Below are 15,592 nucleotides of genomic sequence, written 5' to 3' on the forward strand. Positions count from 1 at the left end.
ATTCCGAACCGCAAAAAGATCAGAACTGGATCGCCTCAGGAGATAATAACCGCGAATTGGATTTACCCGGATTCACGAAATTCGGATTTCTGAAGAACCGAACTGCACATCTCTAATTAATAATCGTGTGAAAGAAAAAATGTATTTTCCAAAAATAAAATGGAATAAAATCAATAAAAGCCCTGTTGTTACCATTCCAGTTAATTATGACATTGTCAATAAATATATACAAAATTACTATTGATGAAAATAGTGGTAATTTGGGACAATAATCACAATACAACTGAATGTGTTTATAAAAATAAAAGGTATGATACAGAATTATAAAAAATGAACTTCAAATAAAATTTGGAAAAATAAGTCAGTATCGACACACTTTAGTCACAGTAATATTACTGGTTAATAGTCTAAATTTATCTACACAGAAGTTAACCCAAGAAATAAATTAGCCTCATCTGCCCCCTTCACAAATAAAAAATGGAATACATATACAAATGTAATGTGCGTACAAAATGGCACTAGTAACATTTTTCTCATTAACAAACAAGATTTTGATCTTAATGTATTTCTGCAACAGTATTTTATATATGGATTTTTACTACGCTATATAATAGTCTGCAAGTTTAATTTTTGTTTTTCAATTGTCATTAGTGTACTAATAAAAAAAGTGTTATTGCAAAAACTTAATCTGCTAATATTACAATCATCAGTGTTCATTTGTCTGTAAAAGAGAGTTGGATTTCTCCCAAATTTTGGGAGAACAATGATGCTTCGTTAACTGGCTAACCTGGTCCATCACTAACAGCCACAAAGTGTTTCAAAGCTGGTCTGCAATATTTGAGTGCAATGTTTTACAAAACTCCTATCTTTTAATACACTCAGAAAAGATTTTGGAAGTTTAAACCTTCATAGCATACACATGGTCGATTTATGCCTATTCACTTATATGAGACCACAGAAATAGTTGTTATGGACAACATACTCACCTTTGATGGAAGTAATGCAAATCTGTGCTAAATAGGGTTCCCTTTTGATGCATCAGAAAAAAATAGATGAAATTTATTTTTCCAGCAACAGTTATTTAGTTAGGTGCAAAACAAGGCCTTTTTGGCTGATCATGCCCTCCATTCTTGATGTACCAATCTCCATATCCTTCTTGTTTTACATATTAATTGTATGAAACAAATGTATAATTACAATTATGTTTTACACAGTAATTAATTATTCTACACATTAGTTAATAATGGTTAGTGGGACCATGGCCCTGGTAATCAATTGTGCTCTTGTAGAACAATTTACTTCTTTAATGCACAGTAAAAATGGCTGAACCTACATGTATAAAGTCAGCATAACACATTAAAAACAGACCTCACACATATACAGTGTTCTAAAATTTTGTGGGGGAAACCAATATTCAGCCTATAAACTCACTAGGAACTAGTATCACCAATTTGCCTCATTTCTCAATTATATCAACAATTGATAATGAATTAATTAGGGTAATACTGGTTCAAAATGGCTGACTGCACTGTGTGAAGGTAATGGATCCACTTTATTGATACAACTGGCAGATGATTCAATAGAAGCCTATAGGCAGGGAATGCACTATAAATGTGGTCAATCTGTGGTCCTATCAAAATTCCCATTGCTCTGCAATACCTATTTTGACATAGAATATTTATTACTATCAATTTAAAGCAATGTACAAATACAAATAAAGCATTACACGGCCTGCTTTAAAATGACTTACAATAAGCTGCAGTATAACCACAAAAACTATCATTAAATTTCTCTTCTCCTTAATAGGTGCACAAGGCATGGTCTCACGTAAAAATATATTACTGGTTGAGTTAATTAATTAAATGTGGTTGTTTAATGGCACGCTCAAATGCATTGCTAATTTGACTGCTCCACTGCTGATTGCTACATAAAAACATATTTGGTAAGGTACCATAGTTGGTTTTCTTAAGGGGCTCTTAATCAGCGGTTAACACTATCCACTCTCAACATTTGTCTCGCACGGTATTAACTTTTCATTTGTCATATATTTAATCTAAAAATATGGCAAATATTTACGTAATAAACGTATCAAGTATCTTATGGTATGTTAATTGGGTGGTGATGCAAGCATTACCAAAAGTATCAAACGGCAAAAAAAGTCTACTTTTTTTTCACCCCTGCAAATCAAAATAGTGCATTTGTAAACAGAGCTGCAATAATAAAATCCAAACGTAATTTAATAAACATAAATGTGTAAGATATAAAGGTTTTAAAGGATTTCCCTGAATTGACTTGCATTGATGTTATGGTAGTCCATTTGTATATCAAACATGATCTTCTGCTAGAACATATATTCTAAAACCACTTTAACTCAAGACAACATAAAATAAAGCAGGGCATGGTTAATTTCTCGGTGCGTCGTTAAGAAGGACAATGCTGGCAGCCAAGACCGAGGAATATGTGAATCAAGGTCAAACAAGGTTGCTGCTACAGTAGAACACATATTTTCTAAACTGGTGTATTTAACCTCATAAATGCCAGGTTCCACTGGAATACATTAAATAACAGATCTAGCATAGAATGTAGATTTTAAAATTAACAACAATACTCATTAATACATAATAATTAACTGCAAGAAATTAGGCATGCCTGTGAAGGATTAATAGTGTCCAGATCATGAAACATCTTACCGCCTACCCATCATACTGTTATGGAGTCTCTTGTATATACATTTTAACAATATAATCATTTATTTCAAACACAGTTTATTAATAGGGGAATATATATATTTTTAAAAAACACACAATCTGTATGCATTAGAAAGACGAGGTGAGGCACCTTTTTCCATACAGAGTAAAAAAGTAGAACTCAATATTATAAAGATAATTTGTTTAATTTTCAACTTTCTTTGTAATCTCTGGTGTAAATCCACATTGTGAAGATGACCAAACGGAGATCAGTGGTGAGCGGCAAACGGACACAAAATACTTTGCCATGCCGGGATAGATATCTTTGAAAAATGTAAAAAGTTGTTGTATCTTCTATAATTCACTGTGTGGAATATCTTTACAAAAACCTAAAACATCAAGAAAAACACATATTGCTGAAATCGTTGGAAAACAAATATATCTACAGTAATGTAGTCTTTGGCTAAGGTTGCAACCATGATTTGGCAGGAGAAGCCATTAACAATTCCATGCTTCAATTGGGCAGTCAGTTTATCTAAAAATCTTTCTTCACATTTTAAAATATGAAACAAGAACATTAGAGATGACTATAGTAGAAACTTTCCATGAGTCTGATAACAAAATTGTCACTAAATGTATAAAGTGCTGACAAGTAAGGAGGACATGGATGATATACTGACATGGTTATAGATACATAAACAATATTCAGCCATTCAACTACTTTCTGACAGTATAGTGAAAAGGTAATAATTGATGTAGTTAATTTAGGATCAAAATCGGTCACGTGAATAGAACTTTCAGGTCAAATCAAATTTACACATTTTTTGCCTTATAAAATATAATAGAAAATGATGAATGGGAAAAGGCTATTATAAGTATTAAAACTGTATGTATTCTAAAATATCTATTTTATTTTTAAAAGTCTTTAAATGAGTCCTTACCGGTCTTAAGTTTGATGTTAAAATGTAAGATTGCATAAGTTCCTTAGTGAATAGCTTACTAGATTTGACACAGAGCATTTTATTGTATTACACCCACCTTTCCACTGCTTACTCAAAATGTATTGTACAAATTAAAAATAACAAAAACATAGACCTGTCTGAAATGTTTAAAGGTTGAAAAACCTGTTCCCCAACACACTTAATTTGTGTTTGTAGATAAGGGAGTTGGGTGGCAGATCCAGTCATCACTGTTAGGCTTCTGACATCCTTATGTATACAGAAAAGACAGGCCACTGTACACAACATCTCCCTCACAGTATAATATGTTTACTAGTCTTCTGAATAAATGTTCTTAATTGTTCCCAATTTATGCCTGCATTGGCTTCCCTTTTCTACAGGGCAAAAAAGGGAGTTGGTACTATTTACTTATAAATGAAGCACAATAATAAATCAAGGAATTGTTCTAGAATTAAAATATTGCATTTGATTGTAAGTTCTTGGGAAGAGAAAATATAGTTTCCATTATACTGTACTATAATCATCCATTGGTACCAGTATGAAAAATCTTCAGCATAAAGTGGTTTTAGAGTGAATCTGTTCAATAACTGTAGGTATTACAGTACACTTCTAAGAATGTATAATGTTCTACTATTTACAGCTCCTCTGGACAGCAGTATATTTGTCATGACATGGTCACTAGATTCTAAGGCCTACCTTACCTTAACCAGTAAATTTCCCACCTTGTCTACAATACTGGCATTTAGGTTTGCACCAGCTATAAGAGAGTATATTTTCTGAACACATTTATGTGGCACATAGATGAAACAGTGTAGCTTTGACTTTCATTATAACTTAAATAGTAATCTTGTGCTAAATATATCATTACCATTTGAAATGTAAGTTATGGCTTAAAGCCTATGACAAAATGGCTCAATGAAAAAATATGTTATGTGTGAAATGAGCGAAGTCCAGGGCAACACTCTACAGTCTGAATATTATTTGAATGATGTAGAGTAAGTAAGAACAACCTATGGCTTTCCATTTGTTGTGGTACTTGTAATTCCACAAGAGATGAGGGCCACAAATAGTCCATGCCTGATTATGGATAGTCTACTGATCCTCAGTGATTGTGATGAACAAATGATGAGATGATGTATATACTATATTACATTAAACTATAAAAAATTGAGATTAAACAGATCTTATTTTCCTGTATGGATATTTTGTTTTTACCCCACGACAACTGAATTTTATTGAATAATAAAACAGAGCAAATATTTCTCACTTTAAAAATATTTCTTTCATTGCCAAAGTGATCTGAAAAACATAACATTTAATAACATGCCGTAATGTAAAAATTTTAATTTGAAGAATACACCGCGAGTGGAAAAAAAAAATTCTTTACATGTCTCTATGGAGGCTATATAGTAGCAACCAAAGAAAAAAAAATAGCACTGGAAAGACAAATTTTTTTTTCTTACTCAGAAATACATTTTTGAGTGTTTTATTAGCATTTGTCAATTATTTATGGCATATTTAGATATTATAATAAAAGTTCCCTTTTTAATGTTTGCGAGAAGTAGGGATTTCTAAGACAGTCGCAATAATGCAAATAACTAACGTGCATAGAGACAAAAAATAGATACAATTATGTAAAGGTGATAATAATACAATGCATATTATAGTTATTACAACCAATATTTATTTTGTGGACTATAATCATAGACTATATTAAATGCAGGAAAGCGTGTCCCTCTGCTGAATCTACTTCCCATCCTGGCATCGCCTTCAGTACACTGTTTAATAAAGATCGGTGTCTAAGATGTTCATTTGTGTTTTATGTATTCTGATTTGGGTCCATAAACTCCGCAATTCATGTACGTTAATTTTTACCTGCTAGAAAACAACTGTGCCATGTATGCAATTACATACCTCACTACATCCAAAAGTGTACATAGCTGAACATGAAAATGTAAGTTTCAGTTCAAACTCAAAATATCAAGATGTACAGTAAAGGCCGTTCCGTAAATTTGGTTTAGGCTACCCATACTTCACAGGCAGAAAAATAAATACTGCCAAGTGGCTTAACGTGTTGCTGTTTAATTGTTATAGTTTATAAGTTAAAAAAAAAATTAAAATAAAATACACTTATAAAGTAGAGGAAGAGTGCACAATACCCTCAAGCTCAAATTTAAAGTTATAAGCAGTAAATATTGGTGATTACAATTTAGATTTAATTTTTAATATCCTCCATAATATACTATCAGTGACTTTCTGAGTGGGCTGGTATTACCTGCGTGGTTCCATAGATACAGCACTGTATAGAAAATGTCAAAACTGCTATCAACTTCATTTACAACTCGAGCTGCATGAGAGGAGATCTATAAGCACATACTGTTGGGATTAAATATTTATTTAAAACCTCAGGGTTTTTTCTTTTACATACCAAGATCTCAAACCTTCATTTTAAGATGTCATTGGTTCTAAAATCAATATTTTATCTTGGATACATAATGCATCCCCCACCCCCACCTAAAACAGACTGGCTCTATGGGGTGAAGCTAACTACGTTGCCTGACTGCTGAACAAAATAAAAGTGTGCTTGTTATTCATTGCAAAAACACCACATTGTCTAGAGTAGACGGTGTTCTGTTATTTTTTCAGGTCATTAATATTTTAAACCTCGCCACTTATTTAAAACATGAATTATCCTTGGCACAAGGGTGAAGTTTGCTAAGGTTGGCACTTATATCTGCGCCAAAAAATTCTGAAACAAGGGAAATGGTTGAAATATTTTTGTAGCATGGCATGTTACATGGAACGCGTTTACAAATGAATGTGATATCTGACAATAAGTGAAAATATTTTTTTCCAAAATGTTTAAATACACACTTTTAGAGCACACATGGCACCAATGTTAAATACAATTTTATGATTATTGGAGAAAAATAAATAAAATAATGTAATTGGCAAAGGCCTACTCTGTACATGGTTAGTTAGCAATGTAAATGAATGCAGCCTGTTATGATGATGAGGAATGGTAATTCTATTCCAGAAAGAAGGGAACACGTGGAAATTAAAATGGTGAAATCCAAGCTATGTATACACAGATTTCATAGATTTGTATGAAGGGGTGGGATTTCGATACAATTCAACACTTTGATAGCCCAACCTCTATAACAGAGCTGGAATACAAATAGACAACATGCATTGTTATAAGCTATATCATAAACACTACCTGTTTTGTCAGTGCATAGCTTGTCAACAAAATTGTCTTCCTCGTGGATAATAAGTGAAAGTATTTCATCTTCATTTTCCTCTATCACTCGTTCACACTACAAGAAACAAGATAACATGTTAGCAAAATGAAACCAGTACAACACTTTTAAGTTTATATGTTCATGACTTTAACCAATGAAATGAACTCATAGATAGAAAAAAAAAAGTTAATGCGTGCAGGTGTACAAATACATGATCTGAACATATCTGTATTAAATACTATATTCTCTATTTATATCAAATTTAAATGCAGTATTGACTGAGTGTTGTTTCCCTGCATCTTTGCTTAATTGTTTATAATGAGAACTACAAAACAATATCCACTGCAAATGTGCTTCTGTTTAAAATTGTTTCATTGCAGAATAATTACTTTACCTTGCTATATATTTATAGTAAAAAAAAAAAAATCGAAATAATTTTTCACAAAACAAAAATATATAATTTGCGCAATTCAATAATGCATAATTATCCGCAGCAATATTTGAATTTTTTTTCCAACAATCAAATATAATTGAGTTTTTTCTTAGTACTCACTAAACAAACCATACAAACACCAACACTAAGTTTAACTGCAGCTGAATAAGAGAAAAAAAAACTATATGTAATAAAATTTCAGGCAATTTTTACATTTTTAAAACAAATGTTTATGAAATATAAGCTTTCATAAATGTACAATTAAAAAGAACACGCTTCAGTCCTTAACTTTTTAACATGATTTTCTTTTATATTTTCTATATATTAAAACAATTAAAATCTTACCGCATATTTTAAAGGATTGTTATCTTCAGGACTGAATTGGAAATTTTTAAAGTCTACTGAAGGAAATGGGTCGTTGTCCCTAGGAGCAAATCTTATATACGACTTTTCCTTAGTATCAGGGTCTATGTAGAGACTGTAGTCATCCATTGCTTCACATATCCTTTCTAAAACATCAGTCAAATATACCTCAGATTTTACTAATGGAACCTGAAAAAAAAAAGGAATAGAGAAAAACCAAGATAAAAACAGTTTAGGTTAAGATTGTTACAGGATGAGAACAAAGTATAGTGCTTAAAAATTGTAATGTAAAAAAAAAACACTGCACATTATATAGATCTACAAAAAAATTACTACACTATCTAAAACATTCTGCTTAGAAAACATAGTTACAACAGCTTACATACTCCTTGCCTGAGTAAGAGTTGTAGAAAACCTTTGCTCAGATTAGTTGTTGCACACCATCTCCAATGCAGCTGTTATAATGCATCCCAGGGGCTTTGTGTAGAAAATAATAGCTTACAAAATGTAACTTCTCCCAGGTTCTACTGTTTCAGCTTTATTTCATAACAGCTGGTCCATGTCTTTGTCTCATTCGGTTTCCTCCTGAATTAAGCAAGAATTCAAGAAGCTTTTACACACTACCTACATGCTTAGTGAGTGTCTCAACAGCAAATACTCAAAGGGTCAAAGAGCACCCAGTACTCTTGGTAACTGGGACAAAAAGCTCACTCCCCAGTCTAGACAGGTCAAGGTGCAAGATGGTCCTATCTCTGTTGCTTCTTCCGGAATGGGGGTGTGAAGTGAAGCCAAGTGCACAGTAAACAATACGGATGCTTCTTTGGGCCTTTCGGAGGCTTTCTCTCCACCCTCTGCTGATCAAAGTAGGAAGTTTTCATGACAACCACAGTCAAAGAGGTTGAATCACAAATGAACTAGATTTCTGCAATGTTGATATATCCAGTCTCTATTGTCTCCTTTCAGACACAGTATGAACCCTTCCGGTCTCAATGACTACATTATAGATGCACTTTCACATGTGTGCTCCATTTACACAAAGGGTTTCCTTGCTTCACCACCATCTGGACACAAATCAAATAAATACAGGCAGAAGAATTAAAATCTGAGGCTAGCTTTTATTGTTTCACTCATGCTCCATTTAAAATTCAGCCTTCTGGATGCAACATTGTTTCTCACAGTTTAAAACAAGACAAAGGAAAACTATATTGCTTTGTAAGGCAAAATTCGGTCACATTTACAGCCTGGTTACTCTTAAAGAAAAAAAAATTACTTATCTTTGCTGTACAATTAATTAATTAAAACTAAAGTAGACCAATGCCTTGCAAATTACTTCTAAATATTTTATCAAAACAGTATTTTATCTGGTTACGTTTGCGAAAAAATGCAAGTAATTAGTATTTTCGGAACAAAATGTTTGCGTCATAACAGGAGGTCTATTAAACTTTCAGCAATGCTAGCCAGTGCTAGGATTGATGGCATGGCCTAGCATTCCTGCATTGCAAGTTTAGTAACATATTCTTTAAGACTTGTTCTACCTGATCTTGTAAACTTAAATAATTTTAAAACCAGTTAAGCCATATAAATAAGTCAGGTACATAGAAACAGTTTTAATTACAAAAATATGCAGATTTGTGAATTACATTAAAAACATACAAATTAATATGATGCAATTTTTAATTGAGAGTAAAATATTTTTTTACGACCAATGATAACCATAATGGGCCTGATTTAGAGTTTCTCACAATATTTAGTTCATACAGGGCCAGATTAAGGATTGTGGGGGCCCCAGGGCAACTAAATTGTCAGGGCCCATCAATAACATCGCCACGGCCTCATGCAGCGACTACTATGCCCCCCAACATAAAATCATTCAGACACCCGTGATTGGAATATATACATATATATACATATATATATATTTTTTCATTCAACCCGGCAGGGTGCAAGGTGTTCAATCGGTAAATCCAACGTGATTCCAATTTCAAAAGTAAGTACCAGATAGCTGATATAGACAATTTAATCTTATAAAAGGCTCATGTAGTCAAAGTCAACTCCAGCACTATTGACACTAAAGCGCCGGCAGAAACACCACCAATAGTATAAAACACCTCAGAATAGGGTATTATTGTGGCGAGTGCAGGACACTTAATGCACAAATACTGGGCCTGATTCCGAGCTGCATGTAATGTCAATGCCGCAAGTGGCCAATGTTTTCAGTCTGCGATTGGGTCCCGATGGTTATCGCCGGGAGCAGCAGAACAAATTTCGACGCATATAGAGGCAATTTTGGTAGACACTCTGGGTAGTAACAGGGTTAGGTAGCATAGGCAAGATCGCGGTCAGCTAGTACGTTTTAAGATTCAGGTGCACTGACACAGGCGAACATGTTCAGAATGAGAGTCTGAGACTCCATAGTGCTGGTGCAATCTCCGATGGTGCATCTTAACATGTTCAGAGGCTGATCCGCCGCAGCCAGTAGGCGTATCTGAACAAATTCCACCGGCTGCAACTTTACCCTAAAGACGCAGTCGCGGCTGCAATAGTGTGCACCTTTGAAACAGGCCCACTGTCTGTGCTCAGTTATGCTGCGATGTCCAATGCTGGCTGACCATGAAGCAGAATAACCACATGTAACTCTGTAACTGTAGACTTTATATCTAACTCTATAACTCACAGACATCAGACTGCAGCTATAATTAAAGTTTTCAAGTGTCAAAAATGTTACAAGAACAGATTTAGGTGCGATATTTGACATCATACCAGACAACTGTACTTGTAGCATCACCGACCATGCCAGTTGGCGATTTAATCTCCTCTTAAACATATACATATACAATTTATAGAAGCCATCATTTTGATTAAAAAAACATCTGCACAAAAAAAAAAGACTAACTACTATTGACGAAATTATAGACGAAAACTTACGCACAAACATGTACGTATTTACCATTTTGCTATTTTAACGCAGACTTTTGCATCCTAAGGCTTTTCAGCAGATTTGTTCCATCAGAATGGAGGCTGTAGCTCCATAGTAGCTAAAGAAGAACAGGTAATTTATCTCTGTTTTATAGTACAGGTTGAGTCTCCGATATCCAAAATGCTTTGGACCAGGGGTATTTTGGATAACGGAATATTCCGTATTTTGGAATAATTGCATATCATAATGAAATATCTTGGGAATGGAACCCCAATATACACACAGAATGCATTTATGTGTTATATACACCTTATACACACAGCCTGCAGGTAATTTTATACAATAGTTTCAATTATTTTGTGGCTCAAGCAAAGTTTGTGTATAGAAATGAAATTAATTTATTTTACATATACACCTTATACACACAGCCAGAAGGTAATTTTATGCAATATTTTTAATAATTTGTGCCTTAGACAAAGTTTGTGTACATTGAACCATCAAAAATCAAAGCTGTCACTATCTCAGTCATGCCAAAATAATTCTGTATTTCGGAATATTTGGATATGGGCAGTGGCGTAAGTTCATCCCAGATGCCCGGAGGCAAGTTAAAATTTGGTGCCCCCCCCTGTCACAGCCGCCGACACTGTAATGTAGCAATTTACAGGCTATAGATAGATGAAGGCAACTGCTGACAGTCTGACATGGAACTCTCCACTAGTGTATGGTGGCTTCCCAGGTACCAGGAAGAGGTGCCATGTATTGGGCGGCCGTGACGGTATACTCCGGGTACATAGTTACAGCCCTAAGTGGGGTGATTATGTTGTGGACAATGGAGGATGTGCTCCTTCAGTGCTGGAGCCCGGCGGCAGGCGCCTCCATTGTCTCCCATAGTTCTGCCCCTGGATATGGGAGACTCAACCTGTAGTACCATAATCTTTCCAGGTCTTCCTTATACAACTGATTTTTTTTTATTGGGGCCTAAGTGAGCACACAGACCTGGACACACTGTAAGCAGACATTTTGTGTGATGTCTCAATATATAGGAAATTATTTTCTTGTGAACGGATTGGCATAATTCTACTGAATACAAGTTCTGGTCACAAAATGGTGGCCTGCACTGTGAATACGTAATGTAGGTTTCCCTTAAAGAATTTGCTAAAACCATCAGTTTATGGGAGAGATGTACTAAGGTCTGGAAAGTGATAAATTGGAGAGTGATAAACTGCCAGCCTCTCAGCTCCTAACTGTCAGGTTACAGGTTGTGTTTGAAACAGGACAGTTAGGAGATGATTGGTTGGTAGTTTATCACTCTAAAATGTATCACTTTCCAAAGCTTAGTACATCTGCCCCTATATACAGAGCTGGCCCCAGGCATAGACAAACTAAGCAAATGCCTAGGGCATTTGGAATGTCTAGGGGCATCCAAGCCCACCTAGGGCCGGTGGAGGTTTGGTAAAGACACGACCGGGGCACCTGCTGCTGACTGGGCAGAGACTGCTCAGCATCCACGATCGGAACTCACCTGACAGCAGCAAACAGTGAGCGGGCAGCGGCGGAACAGCCGGTAGTAGTTTGTGGGGCACCAGAACGGCAGCTAGTGTTTAGCGCCAGCCTGCTCTGGGGCGTCACACAATCAGAATGAGCTTCTGCACATGGGCAGAGGCTCATTCAGGTCGCGGGAGGGCTGCTGCACCATGGGCCTTTGCGGCGCCCGGGGTAATGAGTCATACCTCACAGCTCTGGGCTCCGCCTCCAGCTAACATAACACACAGCTGCGGCCTGCCAGCCTGAGACGGGGAAAGCAGGTCCGCCGCCTGCGGCTTGCTGTACCTTGAGGCGGACAGTTTTGCAGGCTGCGCTCAAGTAAAGTAGAGAGAGGGACGGGGTGCTGTCGTGCTCACTACTGGGAGAAAGGTGCTCTGCTGGGATAGAGATGGTGGGTAAGGGTGGTGCTGACACTGTGCTGGCATAGGGGGGTGCTGTGCTGGGTGAGGGTCCCTTCCGTGAGGCCACACCCTTGAACTTCATGCTTGGTTTGTGCTCTGACATGCACTGTCAAGTGTGGGACCTTATATAGACAGGTGTATGCCTTTCAAAATCATGTCCAATCAACTGAATTTACCACAGGTGGACTCCAATTAAGCTGTAGGAACATCTCAAGGATGATCAGTGGAAACAGGATGCACCTGAGCTCAATTTTGAGCTTCATGGCAAAGGCTGTGAATACTTATGTACATGTGATTCCTTAGTGGTTTTTTTTTTTAAATTAAATTAGCAAAAATCTCAAAAAAACGTTTTACGCGTTGTCATTATGGGGTATTAAATGTGGACAAAAATTTTTTTTATTCCATTTTGAATAAGGCTGTAACATAACAAAATGTGGAAAAAGTGAAGCGTTGTGAATACTTTCCGGATGCACTGTATATATGATGGGCAAGGCAAGCTGAAAAGTCAGCAGGATAGAATTAAGAAGAGATTGAAGAGGTCCTTATGGAGCGTACACACGGTCAGATTTGTCAGACTTGTCAGATTTGTCAGATGAACGACTGAACGATTAAACGATTTGAACGATTTGGACGATTTGACCAAAGTTTTGAACGATTTGAACGATTGAACGATTTTTGACTGCATTAAAATGAATGGAATCGTCCAAGTCTGACTGCAAACCCATCAGATGTCAGATATCGTTATCTGACAAACGGGAACGCGCATCGTTGATCGTCCATCGTTCAGGCATGTCAGATATGAACGATTTTCCTTCAGATATGAACGACTGAACGATTTTTAAATCGTTATCGTCCATATCTGAAGAAAAAATCTGATCGTGTGTATGCACCATATATTATGATAGATGTAAACTTTTAAAAGAAAAAAATCTTATTCAATAATAGAACATTTATATAGTATGGTTGTAACAGACTGTAAACATTGATGAATGTTGTATAAAACAAATTTCAATACTACAAACTAGACCACAAGTTATAAACAAAGATCTCGGATACTGGAACCACAAAGGCCACTGAGCACACCACATAATTGCAAATATTAAAAAAAGAATAAGCGGTTTTAAATGTATGATCAGTAGCCAAAAGTGCATGGAATGAACAGGATTTGCAATATTTAAATAGATTTGTTGATCCTAGGTCAAATGAATTTGGCCAAATTTAAAGGCAACATGAGAACTCATGGAAATAAGCTATGTATGAAAGGTTTTTTCATACAATGGCATGTCTCTAATTAACTTGGTGTTAAATATTCAGCAGTTTTTAAAAAGGTATTAAATGGGTCATTACTGCAATAAAAGGACAACTGGTCCCTTTATGTTTAATATTGTATCATGATATTCAATATAAAATATTTCCTTGAAGCAATACAGTCAGCATGACAATGATTACGGCAAAGAATATGAAAGAGTAAAGGCATCATTCAACAGTTCATATTTAGGAATCGGTATGATTTACCGCCGAATGCTTTACCGTCGGTTGGAATCCCGACACCAGCATCCTGGCAGCAGTGGAAATCCTGATCGTCCTCAGGTAAGTATTAGCTAACCTAATTCTACCCCCTAACCCTACCTTAGGGGTGCCTAACCCTAATCCCCCCTCTAAGTGCCTAAACCTAACCACCCCTTCCCCGCCGCCTAAACCTAAATCCCCCGGGGGAGTGCTTAACCCAAACCTCCCCCCGGGGGTGCCTAACCCTAATCCCCCCTTCCCCTAGCCTGACCCTAAATCCCCCCTGGGAGCCCTAAACCTAAAAGCGCGGCTATCCGCGCTCGGAATCCCTTCGATCAGGATGCCGGGCATCGGTCTCCCGGTGTATGTCTATTGACATTCGTCGACATATCGACGCCTGTCTTTAGACCCTTGCCGGGATATGACAGTCGGGAAGCCGGCTGTCGGGATTAGGTCCGCCGGCTTCCCGACTGCATACCTATATGTATATATAAAGGATCTCAATAGTTATTATATACCGTAAGCTTGATGCCCTTCGAACCAGCTATGTTAGGCTAAGAAATATTCCCTGTACTGTCCTTACGAACAAACATTTGATTTTCATAATAGAATGATTCCTCCCCATTGTGAAATCAAAATTTTGCTTGCATATGGTGATTCTTTAAAGCGTGCCTACCTTTTCACTAGAAACTTTTACTGCACTTCTAAATATCAAGATGTACTCCGCACTATAACGGCCGTATTCAATTAGCCGCAATTAGCCGTTTTCTGCGGAAAAGTATCGTGGGTGACGTCATTTTGCCAGGCGGCAAAGTATCGCCGTATTCAATTCCAAATACATTTCGTGCACGCAAAAACGCAATGCAATGTAATAGGTGTAAAAGATTCGCCTGTGACTAGGTGGTGAAAAAGAGTGTAGAATTGCGTTTTTGGGGTGCAAACGTTGGAAAACTACCTTGGGACAGCCCCCCAAAGCATAACTGTGTCAAAAAAATCCCCCAAAAAAGTGAACAACCCAAAAAATTACTTAGAAAAAGGGGGCAAAAAAGTACAAAGTTGGGGTACAAACTTAAAACCTAGCTTAGGGAGGTCTGCAAGTAGGGGTGAGGTGTTTTTTTGATTGCAGGTGCTTGCTGAAGGTGCGGTTTTTAAACATGCTTGCACCCATTTTCATGTACCCCAAATTTGCTGGGACTAGTTATTTTCTCAAAAAAACACCTCCTAAATGCTATTCTTCACCACTTGTACAAAGATGCTAATTAGCAGCTATTGAGAGCATTTAAGTACCCGAAATAGCTTCAGTAGGGTTATTTGGGGGGCATCTACATTTATCCCCAATGTTAGCGCATTTTTTTGGGGGTGTCAGGCTGATTTCCCCAAATCTGATAGCACTTTTCGCATGTTTGCGTTTCGCTGGGTTCTGTTTTCGTGTCCTTTGGAATTGAATAGGGTGAAAAGCAGGGCCGCGCACGAAACGTTTTCGCCTCCAAAACACGCGACGTCGGCGAAAAATACAGCAGGCGAAACCTTTCCGAC

The 15,592-nt window shown here is 36.6% G+C and overlaps 1 protein-coding gene across 6 annotated transcripts in view; it reads right to left on the reverse strand.

Annotated features, from left to right (window-relative positions):
- Positions 1-425: 425 nt before the first annotated feature.
- Positions 426-15,592, reverse strand: part of CNPY1 (canopy FGF signaling regulator 1) — a 202,199-nt gene continuing 187,032 nt past the window's right edge. For 5 of the 6 annotated variants that reach the window (XM_088450373.1, XM_088450374.1, XM_088450371.1 and 2 more), the window contains 3 exons: positions 7,667-7,873; positions 6,867-6,963; positions 429-3,076 (listed from right to left, as the gene is read on the reverse strand). In XM_088450373.1, coding sequence (XP_088306499.1) covers positions 3,042-3,076; positions 6,867-6,963; positions 7,667-7,873 — 339 coding nt within the window. In that variant the 3' untranslated portion in view covers positions 429-3,041. Of the gene's footprint in view, positions 3,077-6,866; positions 6,964-7,666; positions 7,874-15,592 lie in introns of all 6 variants that reach the window. The other variant, XM_088450370.1, reaches the window with a different exon arrangement.

Source organism: Taudactylus pleione, unplaced genomic scaffold, assembly GCF_031769625.1.
Source record: "Taudactylus pleione unplaced genomic scaffold, aTauple2 ptg000517l, whole genome shotgun sequence".
Classification (NCBI taxonomy): Eukaryota; Metazoa; Chordata; class Amphibia; order Anura; family Myobatrachidae; genus Taudactylus; species Taudactylus pleione.